Genomic DNA, 20,767 nt, shown 5'->3' on the forward strand with positions numbered 1-20,767 from the left:
TGAAACACCAATAACTCCTCCTTCGTTTCCTTACGCATAAGAGCACCGTACAATTCTCCACGGCGTAGCAAGCTACTATGCCCTATGTCCGTCTCTGGTCGCAATTTGTCGGTTACCTCGTTATGAGGTATAGAGATAGACATACTATGATTTTCTGGGAAACATGTTACTTTTACATCAGGATTGTCTCTTTCCAACGATCTATACATGTCATATAACGAGTCGTATTCTCCCAATTTAAAATGAAATTTTCTTGCTCTCTTTTGCGATCTGATCCCATACCTATTCTTCGTGATCCTATACTGTTTTTGATAATCCGTAGGGAAGGAGATCTCAGCCAGAGAAACTTCTGTATCTTCCACGTTTTTCGGGACGTCCAATTCAACGCAATACCTCGCTGTTGTATTATCAGGAAATTTATCCATGGAAGCGTTCGAAAATAGCGTGACGTAGCTCATATTTTGAGCTTGGGATTCGGAAGCATATAACCAACGCAAGAGGAGAGGAGAGATATCCAAAGCTCTTTGTTCCCATTCGAAATGGTAAGATTATAGAGAGAGAACGATACGATGACCAGTATGATTACTAGTTGCGCCAAAAACTGATAAAGGTTCCGACTAGACGATATCCTTCTTATCGACCCAGCTGTCGAATCCACTTCCATATCCCAACCAGCGTACTAAATACTGTTCTCGTCCCGCGCGTTTACGCCTTCTTATAATCTTCTCGACACGCCAAGTTTGCGGTTCTTTTACGCGTTGGAGCTCCTCTCTATAAAATCTACCCTGAATGACTTCACCGCCGTAATCACGTAAGCGATACATCGGGGGATCCCCCTTTTGGGCGTCTGCGATATAGAAAATTTCCCGTTGCCAGTTGGGTAGGCTGCTTTTCTCAAAAAGATTTCGAATTTTCGATATACGGACGGGTACTCCTACAGCGAGGTCGGGTTGTTTAGCTTCTTGAAATCCGTAAAGTCTTCTCCAAACCGATTCCTGATTAGACGAATTCACTTGGTTTGGGGCCATGGCAATGCTACGATGATACGTCCTGTTGTAGGAGTAAGTAAAGTCGTCGAGAGCGCTCACGTAATTCCTCGTGTTATTTTTTGTGAAAAATCGATACATAATCGCCTTCATAGTACGAATCACTCTTTCGACGACAGAGGATTTTAATTCGCTCCTCGTATAGAAATATCTAACTTTGTTCTCCTTTAGATAGTTCTGGAAAGCGCGATTGGTATATTCGCTACCTTGATCGGTTTGTAAAACTAACGGTACGCGTTCACGAAACACACGTTTGAAAGCAGAAATCATACTTGAAGCAGTTTTATTTTTAATCGCTATCATCCAAAGGTATTTGCTAAAAATATCAATCACCACCACCACAAAACGAAAACCGCTATTGTACTTTGAAATAGATTGCAGATCCATCAAATCGCTCTGAAACTGGGCATTGATACCGGAGACCACTACACGTTCACGCCTAAATTTCTTACGTAACGGAAAATGAAAAGTATAAGTATCTTGTCCTTTAAGCCATTCTTTTTCCTTTTGCAAATAAGCACCCCTGTACGAGTTGGGCTGTTTCGGATCAAAATAGTCTACGTCTCCCATTCTTTCCCGTATATACGGGGATTAGGCTTACGCTGTCTCTTATAAAGCCAGGGAAACGAAGGTTGTGGAATCCGGCGCGGGCGTTTCTTTTGCGGGCGCTTTTCTTTCGCTACGGGGCTCGCGAGCCCCGTGTGTGCGGCGGGAAGGCGGGCGGTCGCTGCGTCTACGTCTTTTCTCAAGTTTCTCAGTTGAGCAATACCATGCCTATACAGAGCTAGTTTCTCGGAAGCATTCAATGGAGAGCTTTTAATTTTCGATATATGTTTATCAAATTTCTTTTCCCATTCGTCCTTGCTTCGAAATGCGGGGAATTGGAGTTCACGCATTCTTCCCGAAAAGTTTACCCAACAGACTCCCGATGACGGGGATTGCAGCGCCTAATATAGCTAAAAACAGACTGCTTAGAAAAAAGTTGCTATTTTATCATAATTTTTATACCTGAGAGGAATCCACCCTTTTGTAGCACCCTCCGTTGACCTCTGCGAGTTTTTTGCGCTAGCAATTGTCTGATATCGGATTTGTGTTTTCCAAGCCTCAACTTTCTAGACGGGGAGATACGTACTGTCCCCGAAGCCAAGTTATGAACGCACTGGCAAACGCAACTTAAAAATTGATTGTTCGATAAAAGTTCTTTTCGCTGTTTCCCTTTAGCGTTTTTCAAAAGTTTTAATTTAACGTGATAGTCGCTCAATCGTTTTCGAGATATGTTACTTCCCCTCTTCGACATGTTGAATGCCCTAAAATCTGCAGCGCGAGCTGTATTTATTGTTGATATACCGTCAACTTTTGATGTGGGAATATTTTGCTGCGAAGACGATAATTTTCGTCTGTCTCTTGCGTCACGTCAACCAGTATGTACGAGAACGGTTTTCGAGTTGCCTTTTTATAAGCCTCCGTAAGGAATCCGGCTTTATCCGGGAACATTTGACGTGAAAGAAAACTGATTTGACTCGCATCACGGGGATTTTTAAATATCACGATATAGCTCGCGCTCAAGGTCATATCCCGAAAGCCTTGACCCCTATAGAATAAGTTTTGACAGATGAACACGACACTAATCTTTGCGTGGTGGCTGTATCGAGTGAATAGATCTCTGGCCTCTTTCGCTTCCGTCATCATGTCGTCGATCACCAAGAGAACGTGTCTATTTCCTTTCTGTAACTTTTTGAGTTCGGAGAGCCCTTGCGAAAATTCTACCCCTTTCATTTTATCGTACAACGCCTGATAATTATTATACAGCCATACAATTTTTTCAGGAGCCGGTCTAATCATCTTCTCTGCGTTCTTCACCAACTCATAAGTAAAATAACTCTTCCCGCTACTGCTCGGACCAGCTACGATCATCCGAAACGGAGCATGCAATGTACGTATTCGATCCATTTATTACAGAGATAAAGGCAATGTATGAATTCCATCATTAAGCACAATCCTTTTATAATAACCATAACTCAAAGCATTTCGATATTGCTTATACGTAAACATATCGCTCCCATAGCAACGAAAACCACTATTGACGCCACCCGTGATCGATCTATTTTGAAGAATGCCTTTGAAATCTTTGAAAGTTTTGTTGGCTGTTTTTTGAAGCCCTTTCGAGCTGTACTTATCGGTGTCGCCTTTGCAATAATAGGTCTTGGAATTGAGGCCTATAAACCCATCTCCGATCCACTCTTCTTTGAATAAACCCGGTATACGTTTCGAGTAATTGCGAACCTCAATGCAGCAAGCTTTATCAGTTTTAAAACCAACGGGATCTCGTTCAAAATCACATTTATGCTCTGCACATGCGCGAGACACGAACCATTTGTCGTGATTTTCAAAAAATTGTTTTTTCATGGAAGGCTTGATGAGAGAATAGATAGTATCGGAGCTTAAGCTTATATACGCCGAATCAGTATCTGTTTCGAGGAAAGCCCAATCGCTATCGTCCAAATACACATGTAGGCAGTCATATAGGAACTGGAGCATTCTCAGCTTGGCACAGCAGAATATAAAGAAGCCCACTATGATTGGGTTTTCGTGACAAATGTTAAGGGGACGCGTAGCCACTTCGAGCAAGCCTTCCTCGCTCTTATCAATTTCAACAGCATCGACAAAAAATTTTTTTTCAACGCGCGATGGTAATTCTTCCAACGTAACGTATTCGTGTTCCCTATATTTATTAGGGTTTTGAATAGTACGACCGAAAGCACTATTTCCAATCGTCTTCCAGGTCAACGCTTCCATTTCACGGGCCGGATCTTTGGGGAGGACATCGCCTTTGCGACGCTCAGAGGATACCCGCTCAACGAAGGGTGTGAAAACTTGTTTTGGTTCATATTCAACAGCTTGGAATACGCGAGTCACGATCATGCCACTTTTCAAGTACCACTGAAGCAAATCCGTGTTAAACAACTGTTTTTTCGTGAAATAACTAGAGCCCAGAAATTTTTTTGGAAACTTAATATTGTTTTCCTTGGCGTATTCACGCATATGTTCACCGATATCGCACTCGTTTACTTCCATATGCTTGAAAAAAGGAGGTAACTCTTCGAATTTCGATTTTAAATGGTCGGGACAATGAATGTCACACTCGATTGCACCGAAAAATGACCCGTCGAGCGTGCGCTTGAGCAACTGCGCCTCAGTGAGATAATAAGCTTTCGTGACTTTACGCTCGAACTTTGAGACAAATTGCGCAATTTCAGGGTCTCGTTTCATATTCGTCCAAACGCACTCCTTCATACGGATAACGGTATATCCCAATTTTTCCAAATACTCCGTGTTTTGTTTGGTGAGTTCACGCCTCTCGGTGTTCTCTTTATTAGGGAAGCAGCTCCTACAAGCGTGGTAATAGCACCCATCGTACTGAAAGATGAGTTTACCGGCGTTCCCGTCGACAAATAGGCGTTTATTTCCGATTCTCACTTGACTACCGTTCCACGCGTGCTGAATTTTGATGTCACGAACGTGACTTTCGTATTCCAACCATTCGCGCTCCGCATGAGTAGGCCAAACGCGCTGTTTATGGAATTTTTGCTTTTCCTCATCATAAATCCACCTTATAGGGTAACCCGTTGGCATATTTTGATTTATGCATTGCAAATAGAGGGCATTTGCGTCATATCCTACTACTTTCTTGACGGTTTTAGCACTGTCACCATAGCGAAGACTGCGTATTTTCGTTTCATCTGCCATAGCGTACCGTGACGTAATCTGTGATAAACCTCCTACCAAGTTGTTCAGAATCGTTTCGTGAAGGTCAGCATTGGCCTTATTCAGAAGAGTGATTTCGTAGCAATCACGAAACATCAGTCTACTGGCTATATTCGGAAGGCTCACGTTACCCTTGAACATATCGATGCCAAGCGTTTTGTAAAATTCGAAATTGTTAGTTAGCGCAGTCAGGAAGCCAATGACGTCACCTTCGTTGTAGTATTGGAGAAAATCACGGAATGTGGTCATACCCTCGCGTTCCCATACAGCGACGCATTCTGCGTATTGCTCTTCCGTTATATTCGAATTGCGGAACGCGTTGTAAAACGATTCATGACTCGGTAGCGACGTTTCGTCGAGGCGTTCGATGCTATCAAGATATTCGTAGGGGAAATAAAATTTTGCGTTCACCCCATCCCCGTATAGCTTCATGTAAGCGTCCAAACTATAACCTGGACTCAGGAATAGCGAAATGTCCAGAAATTGTAATCTGTGCGTTGCGATTGTCAAATAGGCGCTGTTCCTTTTCAAAACGAAGAATCCGCTTTCCTTGTGCAAGGATTTGATTAGATATTTTTTGCATAAATTCAGATCGTAGCGCGAAGAATTGAAACCGATTATGGGTATCTGATCGAGCCACGTATGGAGTCGAAGCGAGATATTATCCAAATAGGATCTTCTATTAGTAGGATCGATCAATTTCCGTTCTTCAATCAAATTCTCAAGTTCGATTATTTCGCTAGCGAAAGATTCTCGCATTTCGGCTGAGGCGAGTTCCTGTACGCGATAAATTTCCTCGATCATTTCATCGATTAACGTCTGCGGGCAACCCTCGGATATGAAAGTTTTTGTTTCGTTGGTTACGTTATTTGATAAGGAAACCGAGACGGGGACGTGTCGATTAACGTATTCTACTTTTGCAGAATTAGCTCTGAGCTCATCCTTCACGAGCATGGATTCAAAGTCAAAACACATACGGTACGGGAAGAATCTCTTTTGTTCCTCAACGAAAATGCCTTCGGATTCCAATTGCTCGAATACGGTGGGTTTAGGTCGATATACGCCGCTAGCATATTTCCGAGTCTGGGAGGTTGTGCATTTGCGTTTTATATGCTTCGACAAATTATCCTTGGTTTTAAAGAAAAACTTGCACGATTCGCAAAAGAATGTCTGGGAATAAAGTTCAATATTTGTGATCAGGCAAGAATGTGCACGTTCCATGTGTATATGAACCACTGGGCCAGTCGCTTCAGATTGTCGCAATAAAAATGGTTGATGATCGCGTTTTTCATAAACAAGTATCTTTACGTGAAAACGTTCCTCAACTTTACTCAGTTCATCGAGCGGTACACCATCATCTATAGGGATACGGTAACGTTCACGAAATTGAGAGGCCAATAGTGCGACGTGCTTCTCATCTCGTTTTTTCTTGGTGAATTGGGATAAGCAACGGAAGAGGCATAACGAATCGTTCAGTTGTGTTCCGTCCTGATGTCGAACAAACGTTCTAATATAGCGACAGTTTGACAGTTCCTTAGATATCGATGCACTAGGGCAGCCCAGTAAAACTCGCGACATTTCGTACAAGAAAAATTGAATATGTAATATTGCAACGCAATAAAACTTGGTGTCTGGTCTGGCTTGTCTGGCTTGCTCGTAAGCAGCTGATAAATCGATTTCGTTGATGAAACGATCAAAGTCCTCACGTGAAAGTATGACTCGCGGAATGTTCAAAACAGCATGGGTTGATTGCGGATGAAAATAGCTATGTCTTTCCGTCTCTCGATTGTACAGCAAGAAGCCGTATGCATAGTTAGCTTTGAATTGTCGCAATCTTCTCGGGTATATCGATGACATGCGCGCATGAATATCATTCATACCTCTCCCGATCAGGCGTACATTGATTGCCTCTCTCGCACCTCTCGCAACCCTCCTGCTGTTAACCCATTCGGAATCGATAATCGAGTTGGAGTGCGATTGCAAAACCTCTGTTGCGTCGTTATTAAAACCGAGCGAATCATCGATGATGAAGCTGGCATCTTCTTCGTAGCGTCTTCGACGAGCCATATAGTTTTAAGTATATTCTGCAAAAATACACATTCACAAATTTATTCCATATTTCAAACGCAATTTACACTTGAAAGCTTCATAAAGGAACAGGAATTTGATGTTTTCTAGGTTACGTAGTTCATCAGCGTTGGGAGCAAATTTATCGATATCTTTAAGCACATTTTTTGCTATAACGAGAAAATCTTTTTGCCATTCCCCATATCCTTCCAATGAGACCATTTTTCGCCAAGTGGCAACTCTCTTGATATCGTCATCAATAAAACCTTCAAAGGTAGCGGTCGTAGCATCTCGCGTACGTCTTGTCTCTCCCGGGCCGTATTGTTGTAACAACATATTTAGATCTTTACCACAATTAAAAGGTTCCATATTAATCTGAGAAAACAAATCAAATATACCAGTCATTGTACTGTCGTTTGAGCTCATCGAATTTAGCGTAAAATTCACGTGCATGCACATCGTTTTCAACATAAGAGGAATCACTCTCAAATTCGGAATCTGAGGGTATGAATGTACGAGCAAATATATCATGTATGATTTTACGGCGAGCATGCTTATTCATCTCAGGCAAGTAGCAAGGATAACACTGATTACCGAAGCGAATAATCACTGTGCTAGATTGAAACATCCCACCCAAATTGCGTAACATAACATCACTACCATTCTGAATTTCAGAAACGAGCCAAAACGACGACGGCTTTACTCGTCCGTAAGCAGACTGCAAATGATTGCGATGAATGTACATAATGGCTTCCTGCAACATCTTGTTATCGAAAAATAGAGACCCACAATTGCGCATCACTGAAATAGATTTCTCGGTATTGTGAAATTTGAACGCCTCTAGATTCGGATGAAAAGGATCTAGGAAGTTGGCGATATCGTCAGAGAGCAACAAATCGATCAACACTTCTTTCCCTGTTTGATTTTTGCCTTCTATAAAGAAGTGAGGCGCAAAATATTTCTTATGCATATGACCCTCCATTAGGGTGATAATGAACACAGCACGGAGAAAATTAGGGCTCCGTTTTCGATCAACAAACAACACCTCCTCGATATTCTGCTCAAGAGAACGGAAAAATAATACACCATCATCAATCGTAAGTAGAGGGTAATCCAAATTATAAATCAGACCATCAAACTTTTCCTCGTCCAATACGTTATTAGCGATACGACGTCGCTTATTGCGAAAAGGGGACGAATAAACTCTCCATGGGGCGATGATCGGTGAGTGAGGTGGGCTTTGGGCACTGCTCACAGCTGACGAGTTATCAGTACTCTGTGGAGGCGTAAATTGAGCACCAACTGGTAGTATGCTCTTATCGAAGTCGAGTCTGCGCTTAGATTTAGGTTCACTTGGTCCCATCACCGGTCGTGGTATACCCATATTGATTGGAGTCATCATGTCTACCGAGTGAGTCTCATTAGATTGCGCCACTGCCTCATCAATAATTGTTACGTCATCATCACTAGCTTCCGTCTCTTTACTCTTTTCAGCTGCAATCGTAACTTCGATCAATTCTGCATCGACATCGGAATCGAAATCACCAATCGGTAATGTATCTGCTTGATTATCAGGAATCATAGTTGTTGATTCGCTAACTACGTCGCTTGCTTTCTCCATTGTCGACATCCTTTTTGCAGTATAGTTTAGTTCGTATTCGAGCCTCTCTTATATAGTGAACTACATGCGCTTTGCACGCGGAGAGCGCGTGATTGTACTCGTGGCATTCTTACTAGCATTCTAATTAATGATAATACGTAGCAGGAACGGATATGAGGTACGTGTCTTTTTCTGTGAGCAGTCGACGTTCTAATTTCCGTGATACGACCTCGGGGCCTATCATTCGATCGGTACCAAGCACATTTTCGATGGTGCATAGCTCAATATCTATATAAAGCATACTGATCATGAGAGTATATCAATTCGAATAGCCATGTCGAACATTGATCAAAGCGATTCTCTACCTAAGCATAGAGCGGATCCTACAAATTATGCTGCATTAAACTGCGCTTGCATCGGTTCCACAAGTAGCATAGATATAAGCGAAGATGAAACTCGGACGGGTCCCATTGAACAGTACCAAGCTATGATAAATAACAGAGGAGAAAAGATTTATGAATGCTATGCGAAGCATAGAGATGTAACTGTCTCCCCGTTGAATGATCCCGTTTTCTATAACATGGTACGCTATGCTCGTAGACTAAGCACATTTATGCGGTGGCCGGATAATATCAATACCTCTGGAGCCGAACTCGCAGACTGCGGATTGTTCTATTTGGGCTATAAGGATCATTTAAAGTGTTTCTCATGCGGAGGGCTGTTTCAAAATTGGTTGCCGTGCAATGACCCCTGGCTCGAGCATGCAAAGTTTTATCCTACGTGTCCTTTTCTCATAAAGCGCAAGGGGTTGCAATATATTCGTAATGTCTGTTATGCGACACCTAATATAAGAAGAGGCTCGACTAAATTTGATGGCGAGGTGGAATTGCGTGATGACTGTTGTACTTATGTTTGATATTTCTTTTCAAAGAATGAGTCTAGCAATCCGTGGAGATACTATTCTGGCCCAGGGGCCCTATAGAAAAGACTTGTATCTTTTTAATGACATCACAAAATTACGTATCGAAGCTTCGAATGGAGCAGAATTGACCTCGGATCAACTCTTTGTACATTCCACAAACGGGACCATTCAGAAATATCGAGCCACTCTGAAGCATGAAGGAGGTCTGGTCGTTACGTATACTCGCGACGGGATCGAGCATTATCAACCTCTGAATCCAGCAGACGAATTCGTCATCTATTCGCCCAGCGTAGTTGTTCCTAATCCCGACCTTCCGCTCGTATCGTATATACTACAAGCCAGTGATCGCTACATCAAACAAAACGGTCAGATCGAACGCAAGAACTCGGATCGCAGCGTCGGATGGCAGCAAAGCGGTGTACCTCGAAACATCAACCGATCTGGAGGATTTCAGCACGCGAATCGACGCAATAACGATCAACGATATCATTGATATGCTCTTTTTTCGAAATAAAATCGTACACTATACAATGCTATTTCAATGAGACCGAGTAAAGTGTTAGCAGATATGAAAAGCGCTGAATCGTATGAAATGCGGTTACTACAGGAATCGAACCTACAACCTAGATCAAGATAGTTGACTGAGTCCTCTGTGATGACGTTATGAAATCTAGTTCAACGTTTAGTGTATTAGGCGAGAATTCATATTCTCAAAAAACAGCTCAGTACGCATAATCATGATCGTACGGCAATGGTCGTTATATAGGCGAATGATGTGGCAATGGGCGTGACTGATGACGTAGCAGATGATGTTGCAATAGGGTGATGATGTGGCACTGGGTGTGCTATAGGTGCGGCAATGGGTGGATGATGTGGCAATGGGTGTCCTATAGGTGCGGCAATGGGCGGATGATGTGGTAATGTAGGCGTGGCAATTAAGGCGACGTGGCGAAATTTGATTGGCCTGCAACAAAAACGGATAACAACACTACTAAATTGTCGTCAGAAGTCCATTTATAGCCCATGTATATCGATAACTGAATACATTTTCGAAGACTCAATCTATTTCTATTGTCATTTGTCAATTTGCGTCAGTCGCGAAGATACATCTTACAATTTCAAAAGTATCCACCTCAGAGTCAAGTGTACCTGTTTGATGCTGGTGTGATCAGACTAGATGACCTTCACGGTCTTATCGACCATTCCTATCTAACACCGAATACTGCGCACGCATATTTTCTGTACCACCATCACTGCCGTTTGTTATGCATTTTGGTTCGATGAAAATAAAGACTCTCTCTCTCTCTCTCTCTCTCTGACTAACTGCTAAAAGTATGCTGCTCCTCGATCATATCTACTTATTGAAAGTACTTGTTTCAGTTCTTTTCTATACTTCAACTTAAACTAGTTTTGGAATTCGCGATACTTGTTATTGAGTAGCGAAAGATGAGTATGTCGAGTACTGAAATTGTATGCCCCTTTGCCACTAAGAGTGAAATGCGATAGGTATGGTCGAAAAATACTAAATCATCTTTAGTGTGATACGGAAAGGGCATTATATTCTTTGCAGTCGCATGAAAAGCTTATATTTTAAATTTTGCCCTACCCCAGTAATATTCTCATTACGTGTCATGGAATGATGACCAATGACTGGTGTTGTTTGATAAAATTCCGCGACCAGCCACCAGTATAATGTCACATCTATTACCGATCAAAACAGCCGAACATACGCACGCTCAGCACAACTCGTCATGGACAAACATGTTGAAAGAGATATTCTTCTTGTCAAGGTTCACAGATCAAACGATTGCTTTGTGGAGAGATCCCGTATTTTTGCTTCTTTTTACATCCGATTTCTTGTCATGGATTGTACAATTCGTTCCATACGTCCACCTGCCTGAACGCGCTAGATTGCTAGGTGAGTGACTTCGTATGCGATTAGGACTTTTCAAAGTAAAGCTGCTGTCGAAATACAATCCGTGTCAAATGTCATTTTACGTTATATTTTATTACGTTTCATCCAGTCTCTCCACATTTACATGTACTCTAGCCCAAAGCGGGTGTCTGATGAGGAGACGACTTCGACATTTTCCTATCTTTTCATTATATTGCAAATTACAATCTTGTGGTGTTTTGATCTAATGAACATTTCAATAAAAGACTGACTGAATTCACGGATGTAATTAGACATATAGTCCTGTTGGTTATTGCCTCGTATCACCACAAGTAACGAGGTTTGAAAACCGTATTTATCACAGGAATTTCTCCGATAAGATCTGCCATAATCGTTTCAAGCATGGGTTTTGCGGGAGCTGTAGGTAAATTGTTTTTTGGAGGAATTTGCACGTTTTTCCAATTGAATCCACTCCGCACGTTCACTGTGGCTCAAGTAAGTAATCTCCAGTACCATTACCGTCAGGTGTGCCGGTCGGAAACTGTGAAATACATTTACTCAGAAGTAACGCATATAGAAAAACGCGTTCGCCACAGACTTGTTCTCACTTCTGGATTTTCAAAATGCGCAACTATAGAAGTGCTCACTTTTCGAAACCCTCAACTAGAGAACTAGAACTTCTCAATAAACCAGTAGTTATTTAATCGTCAACTAGATTGATTTTACAAATCTGGATCATGAGCAATGAGCATTCGAATAGATAGGTAATTGTTATTTCTGAAGCCTCTGGGCCGTGGAGAGTCATAATATAGACCTGTCTTCACGCGCGAATTTATCATCGGCCAACGATTAAAAGCAGCGAATAAAATTCCTACCGCCGCCTTGTGCAAGCGTATTTACTTTCGACTGGTTATTTCAAGGTTTTATTCATATTGCAGATTCTTTTCGGTATTTCCACACTTATGAGTCCGCTTTGCCGTACCTTTGAATGGCTATTGCTGTACGGCATAACCTTTGGGTTCTTGAGCGGCTCGTATGCGTTGATGATGGTTATTCCAGCCGACTTACTGGGGCAGGAAAAATTTTCAGCGGCCTACGGATTTCTGCTTGCTGGCGAAGGGATAGGAGTTTACTTGGGCCCTCCGATAGCAGGTATCTGTAGCCATCGGGCGGTTTATAATTACTAATACCAATATATAAACGCAGTCTTAGTAGACCTCGAGTCATTCTAATTCAATTGTAATTTAGAAAAGCCAAAAATTTTCGAGTTATCAAACTCTGTTGTAACATACTGCCCTTACGATCGCAGGTTGGATCACCGATTCTTCCAGTTCCTACGAAGCGAGCTTTTATTGCGCCGGCGCGGTTCTCCTAGCGAGCGGACTCGTTTTAATGCTAAACCCGTGCGTTCAGAAATGGAAGTCAAGATGAAAGCTACAACGCCTTCGCTCGCAAGCGAACTAACGACGATTGGTCTCGCTACACGAGTCTGTGCAGTTGTTCAATGTTCATCTCTCTACTGACGACATACACGCTACATAGGACTGTGGAATAGCGCATCTCTACAATGACGACCTACTTCTGGCGATGATGACGCTTATCATTTTCTATTATCAATTCCTTTTCAATCATACATATTGCGCGTATATTTTCATAAAGAGCGATAATATGAGACGGGGACAATTGGGATGGTAAAGAATAAAAGATACCCATCCTTCTTATCCCGACATGATTGGCACAGGTTGCATCTGACTAGTAACGGCCATAAGTCTGAATACAGTATTACATCACAAATGTTCGCTGTGAATCCAAAGTAGATTATGTCCATTTTACCGTTTTGAGAAAATCAAGTTTCTATCTTGGGCATGGTTACGTGTTGAAGCAATGTCGCAAAACAAAAATAACAATGGCGGAAAGAAAATGGAAAAATTTTGAAAAATCTTGGTTTTAAAACTGGAGATAAGCCACTCTGATTTCACAGCGAAGAAATATATATCTACTCTAGGCTGTGAATAACAAGAAAAAATCATAAAAACGAATCAATTGCTAGTTTCAAACACTGTGGTTGCGACTCAGCGATAGATAGTAATGAATAACTACAGTACTGGGGGATTCCTACATTGTCCTGGGAAAACATATGTAATAAACAGGCTTACTGAGTACCGCAGAAATATCACGTGCGATCTGTAAAGTCGTGAAGTTCATGACTCAGGTTCAGCATAATGATTGGAGATGGAGTACTCAAATCTGAATCAAGTAAGTCCAGCAGAGAGAGATGATATTATAGAGTTGAAATTTAAGACGTACCCCATAAGGTTACCACATCCTTGGATCGAGAAAAATTGGATACTTCTTAGAAATCACGAAAGGTGAATTATGAGACTAGAAAACTGGTGATTTGGAAAATTTTACGGGAAATCCTCTTGCGTAGACTAAAAAATAATAAACACAAGGTCATTTTCCAGTCCGAATCCAAAATACCCGCTTGAACGTCCACATAACAGATTTCGCATCATGTATGGCGTTTTTAAATTGTGACAGACCAGTGTCTGTCAGAGCTATAGAAGAGGACGAATCGTCAAAAAGGACAACATATGGTAATCCTAGTACCCAGTCATCAAGTGTTGATATATCAACAAAAATTATAGATTTGATACAATTTTCCATTGTGGAGGCTTTGAAACAAGGATTGGTATTATCGCAGCATACTAACATGTAGCACATAGCTATACTCAGTAGGCATATTAGTGGAAATGACGTATCTCCAAAGTCGTGATCAGGCCACAGCATTGTCAGTAAGTGCATTGAAATAGGCAAAGTCGAAAATTATCTTCAATCTGATGCAGACCTCTTCCGTTATATTCTTTGCGGTAGCATAAATAGTAGGCCGCCCTACATGCATGAATTTTCCGCACAACTTCATAATGAGTGATACTTGACTTGTTCCCTACTCAATTTAGCCTAGCCCTATTCATGAAACCACGAGCCACATTCTGGGATTATACAGTGCAGAACAATAATTGATATTTACTAGGAACTATATCATATGTAGCAGACTGTAGGCTACTATATCCAACAACGTTCATTCCTTAAGCTGTTTGGCTTCGGTAATTAGCTTTTTAACACCAACCATCCATTGCATGACGCTCGACGAATGGTCGCAAACAAGCGCAAGATGCAAGTTCCACGCATCATCGTACTTTCGCAGAATGAGATATTTCGTTAACGTTGCAACCTTTTCAAGTACCACATCCGTAAGCTTGTCGTGCTGAATTTGTGATTCTAAAATCGCCAGCTTTTTCAAAACGGTCTCGTTCAGTTGGTTTGAATAAAGTTTTTCGTCATGACATTTTTGTGCGATTGTCCTCAACTCCGTAACAACATCGATTTCCATTGATGCAAGGTCAACTGCAGAATCCAACTCAGTTGATTCTGGCTTCACATCATTCTTAGTTTCTGTCGAAACGCTCATCGGATTGAATACTACTACATCGCTGGAGGATGATTCATCAGTATCACATTGACTTGGATTGAAGATAGAAATATCAGCATTTCCTGGTTTGCTTTTCAATTGATCAGCAGAAGTTTTGACCTCTATTCCTTGGACAGAGCTCGAGGATGTCTTCATTTTTGGGGGTGGGAGATCTTTCTTGAAATGCGTAGACTCAGCTTCCTTAGTAGAGGCAATCTTATCATTATCAGGAACTTTAAGATCCGGGAGTCCAACTCTCTTGGTTAATAGATTGCGGCGACTTGACGTCTGTGTGTGGGTCTCATAGGATAGGGAAGGTGGGTCGTTCCATCCCGGACCGCCCGGGTTCATCATCTTGCACACTTTTTGACTTTATACTGTAGTACCATTCTGATAAAAATACAATAAATACGAGACTAGTGAAATTCAAGAGCGACGCACGGAATTAACTTATGATCCTAGTATTCATCGCTATTGGATATGTCATACAGAATTCAAACAACAATGTTGTTGAAATATCATATGATGGGCAACTCTAAACGGCGGAACGAGCGGACTGCGGAACTAGCGGAACTTGCGATACTAAACGGCGGACCAAGCGGAACTGCGGACCGAGCGGACCATGACAAAATAGCTCAATACTAAACGGCGGACCGCGGAACAGCGGAACATGTAATACTAAACGGCGGATGGAGCGGAACCGCGGACCGGCGGACTATCACAAAATTTGCAGTGTAAACGGCAGACCGCGGATCAGGCCCATCTTGTAATTTTCTCAATTTATTTTCCTGGACTTTGTTGGAGCTTATATTTTGCTAAAAATTTGGTCAAGTAATTTCATTTTATCAAGTAATGTAATTCTTCAACGTCTAGTAATGAGTTACGAGACAATTTTACTTTATTCCATGTCGTTTTGTACTTTATATGTTTTGTATTTCTAAAATGTAGTAAACTTTTAATTGTCATGACATTGTAATCTGTTGACACCGGACATCAGCTCTATAATAGAACTTCTATTAACAATTTCATCATTTCAAAAGACCACAACACTGCAATACAATAAAAAGATAGAAAGTTGTCGAATGGACGGGGGAGATAGCGTAGTGGTAACGATAAACGCCCACCAATCTGGCGGACCTAATTCGATCTTCCCGTCGGAGGTTTATCTGGACTCCTCTCCCCCGCCGTTACCGTTCTTAAGGCGACAAAAAAGTCCAGTAAATACCTAACGAAAGAAAGCAGTTACAAGGAATGGAAAGAACCAGTATACAAGCGCCGCGGCCTCAACAAGATCAAGATCGAAAAGTACTGTGACATCGGGCACTCCAGGCCGAGGTGGATGTTAGATTAAGAGGATCGTAACTGCGTGCGTGTCGTTCGACATCCTCCTATCTGTTCATCACATCGCATTGTGTCTTATTGCGTTGTGTGTGACTTCAGATGAAAAAATATATGATCCTCTTATTATCCGGTACTGAGGAAGCAGTAATCAGTTTGCACCAGAATACACAGATCAAAGGTACTTCATCTGATGTCCCCATGGGAAAATTAAGTCATTTTCAACTAAGACTGTGAGAACCATAAAAGAAGTTGGCCAGCGTAGTAGCTAGGTGACATCCATAATCTGACATACCTTCAAGCACTGATTTAATGCGCCGTTCGCAGTTTCACTTCACGTTCAGTTCGTATACTTACACCTGCATGGCTTAATCTTTGAGACAAGCATAGGCTATTCATATTAGTCTGGTATTAAATTTGTTCAGTCAGTCCACGATTTGCGTTTGTGTAATCTGTCGTCTGACCCGTCGTTTTCATTGAGAAATCCTTCTGGGATTTGTATACGAAGTGGTTATTAAAGTTTTCCCTTGCCAAATTATCGTGTTCGAGCAAAAAACTACTATTTCCACAAGTCAGAAAGTAAACAGTTCGTATTTCAACTTTAAATTAATCGGTTAATTTGGATATAGTCCAGAAACGTAACCACTAGAAGAGTGAACAGATGAAAACCTACTGGCATGTTTCAAAATAAAAAGTACTTTCCTTATTTAGCTAGATCAGGGGTGGGCAAACTTTTGAGCTCCCGGGCTGCATTCAACATCTGAATTCATTCGCGGGCCGCAGTATGTAATTAAGGATTATAAACCAAAATGCAATATTGGTATTCGACTATAGTGAGCACATGGATATTGATAATATCGTATAGATTTCATAGGCTGGTCGACTTCAATGGCCAATTTGACGAAACTATAGAGATTGTCCCGATATACTTAGAACAGGATTGAAATTTAAATCTGTGAGCAGCTATCTGTTCATAGATTTACTAATTCTACTTTTGGTTCAGTTCCAGGACACACAATGCTGACAGCATCGTAACCATGTAAGATTCAAACACGCTTCTACTATCTGTCGATGAAGTATAAATAACGTAGAACGTAAATACCATAGAACGAATCTACCGAAGACACGCGCGAAACTATTTTTAAAAGCACATCACTAAAATAGTTAAAACTGGAGTGGCCAATCTCAAATCACACTCATGATTCGAATTATGTCGATCTCGTATAGGATTTCTGTGATTTTTAGCAGTTAAAACCTTTCAAACTGCGTGGGCCTTGAGATGATCGCGCCAGAATTTAAACATAAAAAATAGTATAGGAAGTATATTTACCTTAGAACAATGGTTCTAAAAGTTTTTAAGACACGCCCCCCCAGTGATAGTGAAAGATTTCTCGCCCCCTCATCGTCATACCGCAAAACGCAACCAGGATGCTAGCAACCCTAACGGATAGTTTGATGGAATGGAAGGTTGCGACTGTGGATTAGAGATTTTTAGATATGAAATTCAGACTAAAAATTAGGAATTGTGTATAAATCGCGCGGAGCGCGAAACAATTTCTTAGATGAGTTCAGCTTCGCGCCACTCTTCAGATGTTTTCACGCCCGCAAGGGGGGCGCGCCCCCCAGTTTGAGAACCACTGCCTAAGAATTATCATGGTGAAATATACCAAGAAAAAGTTTAATTAGTCAGTGCATTAATTCGATGTTTAGCAGCCTATGCATTTTATCGATATTTTTTAATAAATTTCTTTAGACTCTCGCGGGCCGCACAGAACGGTGTTGCGAGCCGCATGCGGCCCGCGGGCCGTAGTTTGCTCACCCCTGAGCTAGATAGATTAAGAGCACCATCACCGACGTGATGGGAACATCCATCGAAAAGAGAGCATCATAGTTAGCTGGTTACATTTCATTATAATTACTACATGCATAGAAGTTTCCCCAGGATCAAATAGTCGATTTATACCATGTCTGTGGTGTGTTAGTAAAGTAGGCTACTGCATTGCAACCAGGACATCATGTTTGGGGTGTATTCGTACTGCGTTACAAGTTACAACCCGGGTATCATGTCTGAGAAATGTTTGAGGTGTGTTCGTACTGCATTGCAACCTGGATATCAAGTCTGGGGTATGTTTGGGGTGTGTTGGTACTACGTTGCCACACTTGAAGACTCCCCATAGTTACCCTAGACACGATTTCCTTATGTTCGGTATGCTCCTTATTGCCAAAATGAAAGGCACCCTATCAGAAATTAGGAGTATTGCGACATTTGCGAGCTGCGCCTGATCCGCGGTCCGCTGTTTACATTGTGATCTTTGTAGTAGTCCGCTCGGTCCGCAGTTCCGCTCGGTCCGCTGTTTAGTATTGCAAGTTCCGCTAGCTCCGCGGTCCGCTTGTTCCGCCGTTTAGTATTGAGCTATTTCGTTATGTTCCGCTCGGTCCGCAGTTCCGCTCGGTCCGCCGTTTAGTATAGCAAGTTCCGCTAGTTCCGCGGTCCGCTCGTTCCGCCGTTTAGTATTGAGCTATTTTCTTATGGTCCGCTCGGTCCGCAGTTCCGCTTGGTCCGCCGTTTAGTATTACATGTTCCGCTGTTCCGCGGTCCGCCGTTTAGAGTTGCCCTCATATGATCGACCGAAAAGATCATCACTCCATCAAATCAAATATGCTACTACTAAATTGTACTAAATTGGACTACTAAATGAATACTAGTCCATCCTCAAGATTACCAGACCACGATTCTTTTCTATGCTATCTTCTTTACTTTTCATTCAGTGTTCACTCTGCATGCCTCCTCTTCATATTGCCTAGGCCAAGGTGGGTGGTGTCTGATTCCACAGACTATGGAGCGAGATAGTGTAATGGTTATGCGTCCGGCTTCTCGAGCGGTAGGTCGTGGGTTCGATCTCCGGCCGGGTCATACCAAAGACTCGAAAAATGGTATCCGCAGCTATCCTGCTAGGCGCTCAGCAATCACGGATAGCATGGAGGAGAAAAAAAAACGGGGGCGCAGACTAGATGACCTCATGGGGCCGTATCGCAACTCCGTCGCCAAAGCATCTCGATGGTGCAGGCGAGAAAGAATATCATATCTCTCTCTCTCTATGGTACTCCAAAGTCGCTTCACGACACCTTCCTATCTTTTCATTGTATCGAATTTTGTGGTGTATTGAACTGATAAAAATTGCTAATAAACCAATGATGATGTCTCACAAGCATCAGAATTACCAGATGACATTATGCTCATTACTTCTAGTTGTCTAACTACCATAGGGAACTTCCAGTAAGAGTGCTAACTATGCGGCGAAGTGCCGGCTGGCGGCTGCGGTTAACTGCGTGTTAGCGTTGTGACAGTGACAGCATTTATATAACTCAGTGGTTGTGTAGTTGTGACAGTGACAGCATAGCATTTATGAAGGCTATGGTGACAGTCAAGATCAGGAACAGACTCAGAAAAATCTGCGCTCTTGAACTCTTGGATTGCCAGAAATAACTACGGTCGCTTACGCCGGCTTACGGAAAACAGCTGCCTCAGCGAAGCGGAACGAAGCTGCAAAATCGGTAGTCGCCGTATTCCATGTAAAAAGTGTCCTCTTTTGCGGATCACAAAATATAGTAGGCTTACCATACGTCCTCTTTTAAGAGGATTTGTCCTCTTATTTGACTTTTTTGAATGTGTCCTCGGAGGACGCCCTTTTGTCCTCTTTTTTGAGATTTTGTCCTCTTTTTTGAAAATTTAGGTGAGATTTAGAGGAAAATGCGAGTGATATGCCACAAATTAGCGCAGAAATGAAGCACCGGCGGGTAATTCGGAGGGAAAAGCGGTGATTTTAGCTCCGAGCGAAAAAAAAAACCTTTTTTTTTTTAGTCAACCGATCACGAAGTGGGAGAAATTTACCGGTTTTTGAGAATTCTTCTCCGGTTTTGCATGTCTGAAATTTCTGAAAAAGTGTCCTCTTTTTACATTTCCAAAATATGGTAAGCCTAAAATATAGTAACCCTAAAGATAAGGCCGTAAAAATATGCAATTTTCTCAAAGATTAGATTCTTTATAAATTTGAAAGACGGATCTCAAAATTTTAAAAATGGACATGAGATGCTTCGAGTCCACCCAGACGATGTGGCTAAGTGACATTTAGGAAATAAAATTGCAGCATAAATTGCAGTTTTCCAGGGATATCTAGAAACTAGAGTTCTAGAAGTTCTAGATATCCCTGCAGTTTTCCATGATTGCAGCAAGGATTAGCTCCATTTGCAGCAAAGTGAGTGACTTTGATTTGCAGAATGCAGAGGTCAAAGTTGATGAAATGACAAATGTTTGTCACGTGATCAAATAGGGAAAGTACCGGCAATCTTGCTATATTTCGTTGCAAAATGCAAATTGCAAACCTACAAGGAATTTTCGAAGGTTTAAGACGAACGTCAAACGGAAACAGGGTCTGCTTTGCCTATAGTTTTCATGTCAATTTCACTCATGTAACTGATACGAACCAATTTACATACTACTTAGAAAAAGTAACTACGGTATGGGTATACTGCTGGTAGTTTTACTTTACAATTCAATTTAATTTATTGCTAAAATCTTTATCATTTCAATGTACCACAAGACTGCACAAGTCAATTTGACTTGTATAGTTAGGATTCGAGTCAAGTCGCGTCATTTTCAATT

The 20,767-nt window shown here is 41.7% G+C and overlaps 3 protein-coding genes across 6 annotated transcripts in view; 2 read left to right on the forward strand and 1 right to left on the reverse strand.

Moving 5' to 3' along the window:
• The window catches only part of LOC145458269 (uncharacterized), a 17,172-nt gene extending 7,241 nt beyond the window's left edge, over window positions 1–9,931 (forward strand). For 2 of the 3 annotated variants that reach the window (XM_080336594.1, XM_080336595.1), the window contains 6 exons: window positions 413–542; window positions 2,873–2,979; window positions 3,829–3,910; window positions 5,735–5,853; window positions 8,373–8,429; window positions 9,508–9,931. In XM_080336594.1, coding sequence (XP_080192720.1) covers window positions 2,973–2,979; window positions 3,829–3,910; window positions 5,735–5,853; window positions 8,373–8,429; window positions 9,508–9,893 — 651 coding nt within the window. In that variant the 5' untranslated portion in view covers window positions 413–542; window positions 2,873–2,972 and the 3' untranslated portion in view covers window positions 9,894–9,931. Of the gene's footprint in view, window positions 1–412; window positions 543–2,872; window positions 2,980–3,828; window positions 3,911–5,734; window positions 5,854–8,372; window positions 8,430–9,409 lie in introns of those variants that run through there. The other variant, XM_080336596.1, reaches the window with a different exon arrangement.
• Window positions 1–13,011, forward strand: part of LOC145458266 (monocarboxylate transporter 9-like) — a 26,720-nt gene extending 13,709 nt beyond the window's left edge. For both annotated transcript variants that reach the window (XM_080336591.1, XM_080336592.1), the window contains exons 6-9: window positions 11,191–11,318; window positions 11,659–11,789; window positions 12,233–12,446; window positions 12,604–13,011. In XM_080336591.1, the coding sequence (XP_080192717.1) occupies window positions 11,191–11,318; window positions 11,659–11,789; window positions 12,233–12,446; window positions 12,604–12,725 (595 nt within the window). In that variant the 3' untranslated portion in view covers window positions 12,726–13,011. The remainder of the gene's footprint in view (window positions 1–11,190; window positions 11,319–11,658; window positions 11,790–12,232; window positions 12,447–12,603) is intronic.
• Window positions 12,916–15,265, reverse strand: LOC145458268 (uncharacterized). Its single transcript, XM_080336593.1, has one exon. The coding sequence runs from the start codon at window positions 15,118–15,120 to the stop codon at window positions 14,377–14,379; it is 744 nt and encodes a 247-aa protein (XP_080192719.1). The 5' UTR covers window positions 15,121–15,265; the 3' UTR covers window positions 12,916–14,376.
• Window positions 15,266–20,767: the final 5,502 nt, after the last annotated feature.

This window comes from Botryllus schlosseri, chromosome 16 (assembly GCF_051294905.1).
Source record: "Botryllus schlosseri isolate E-star chromosome 16, Bs_hap1, whole genome shotgun sequence".
NCBI classification, from domain to species: domain Eukaryota; kingdom Metazoa; phylum Chordata; class Ascidiacea; order Stolidobranchia; family Styelidae; genus Botryllus; species Botryllus schlosseri.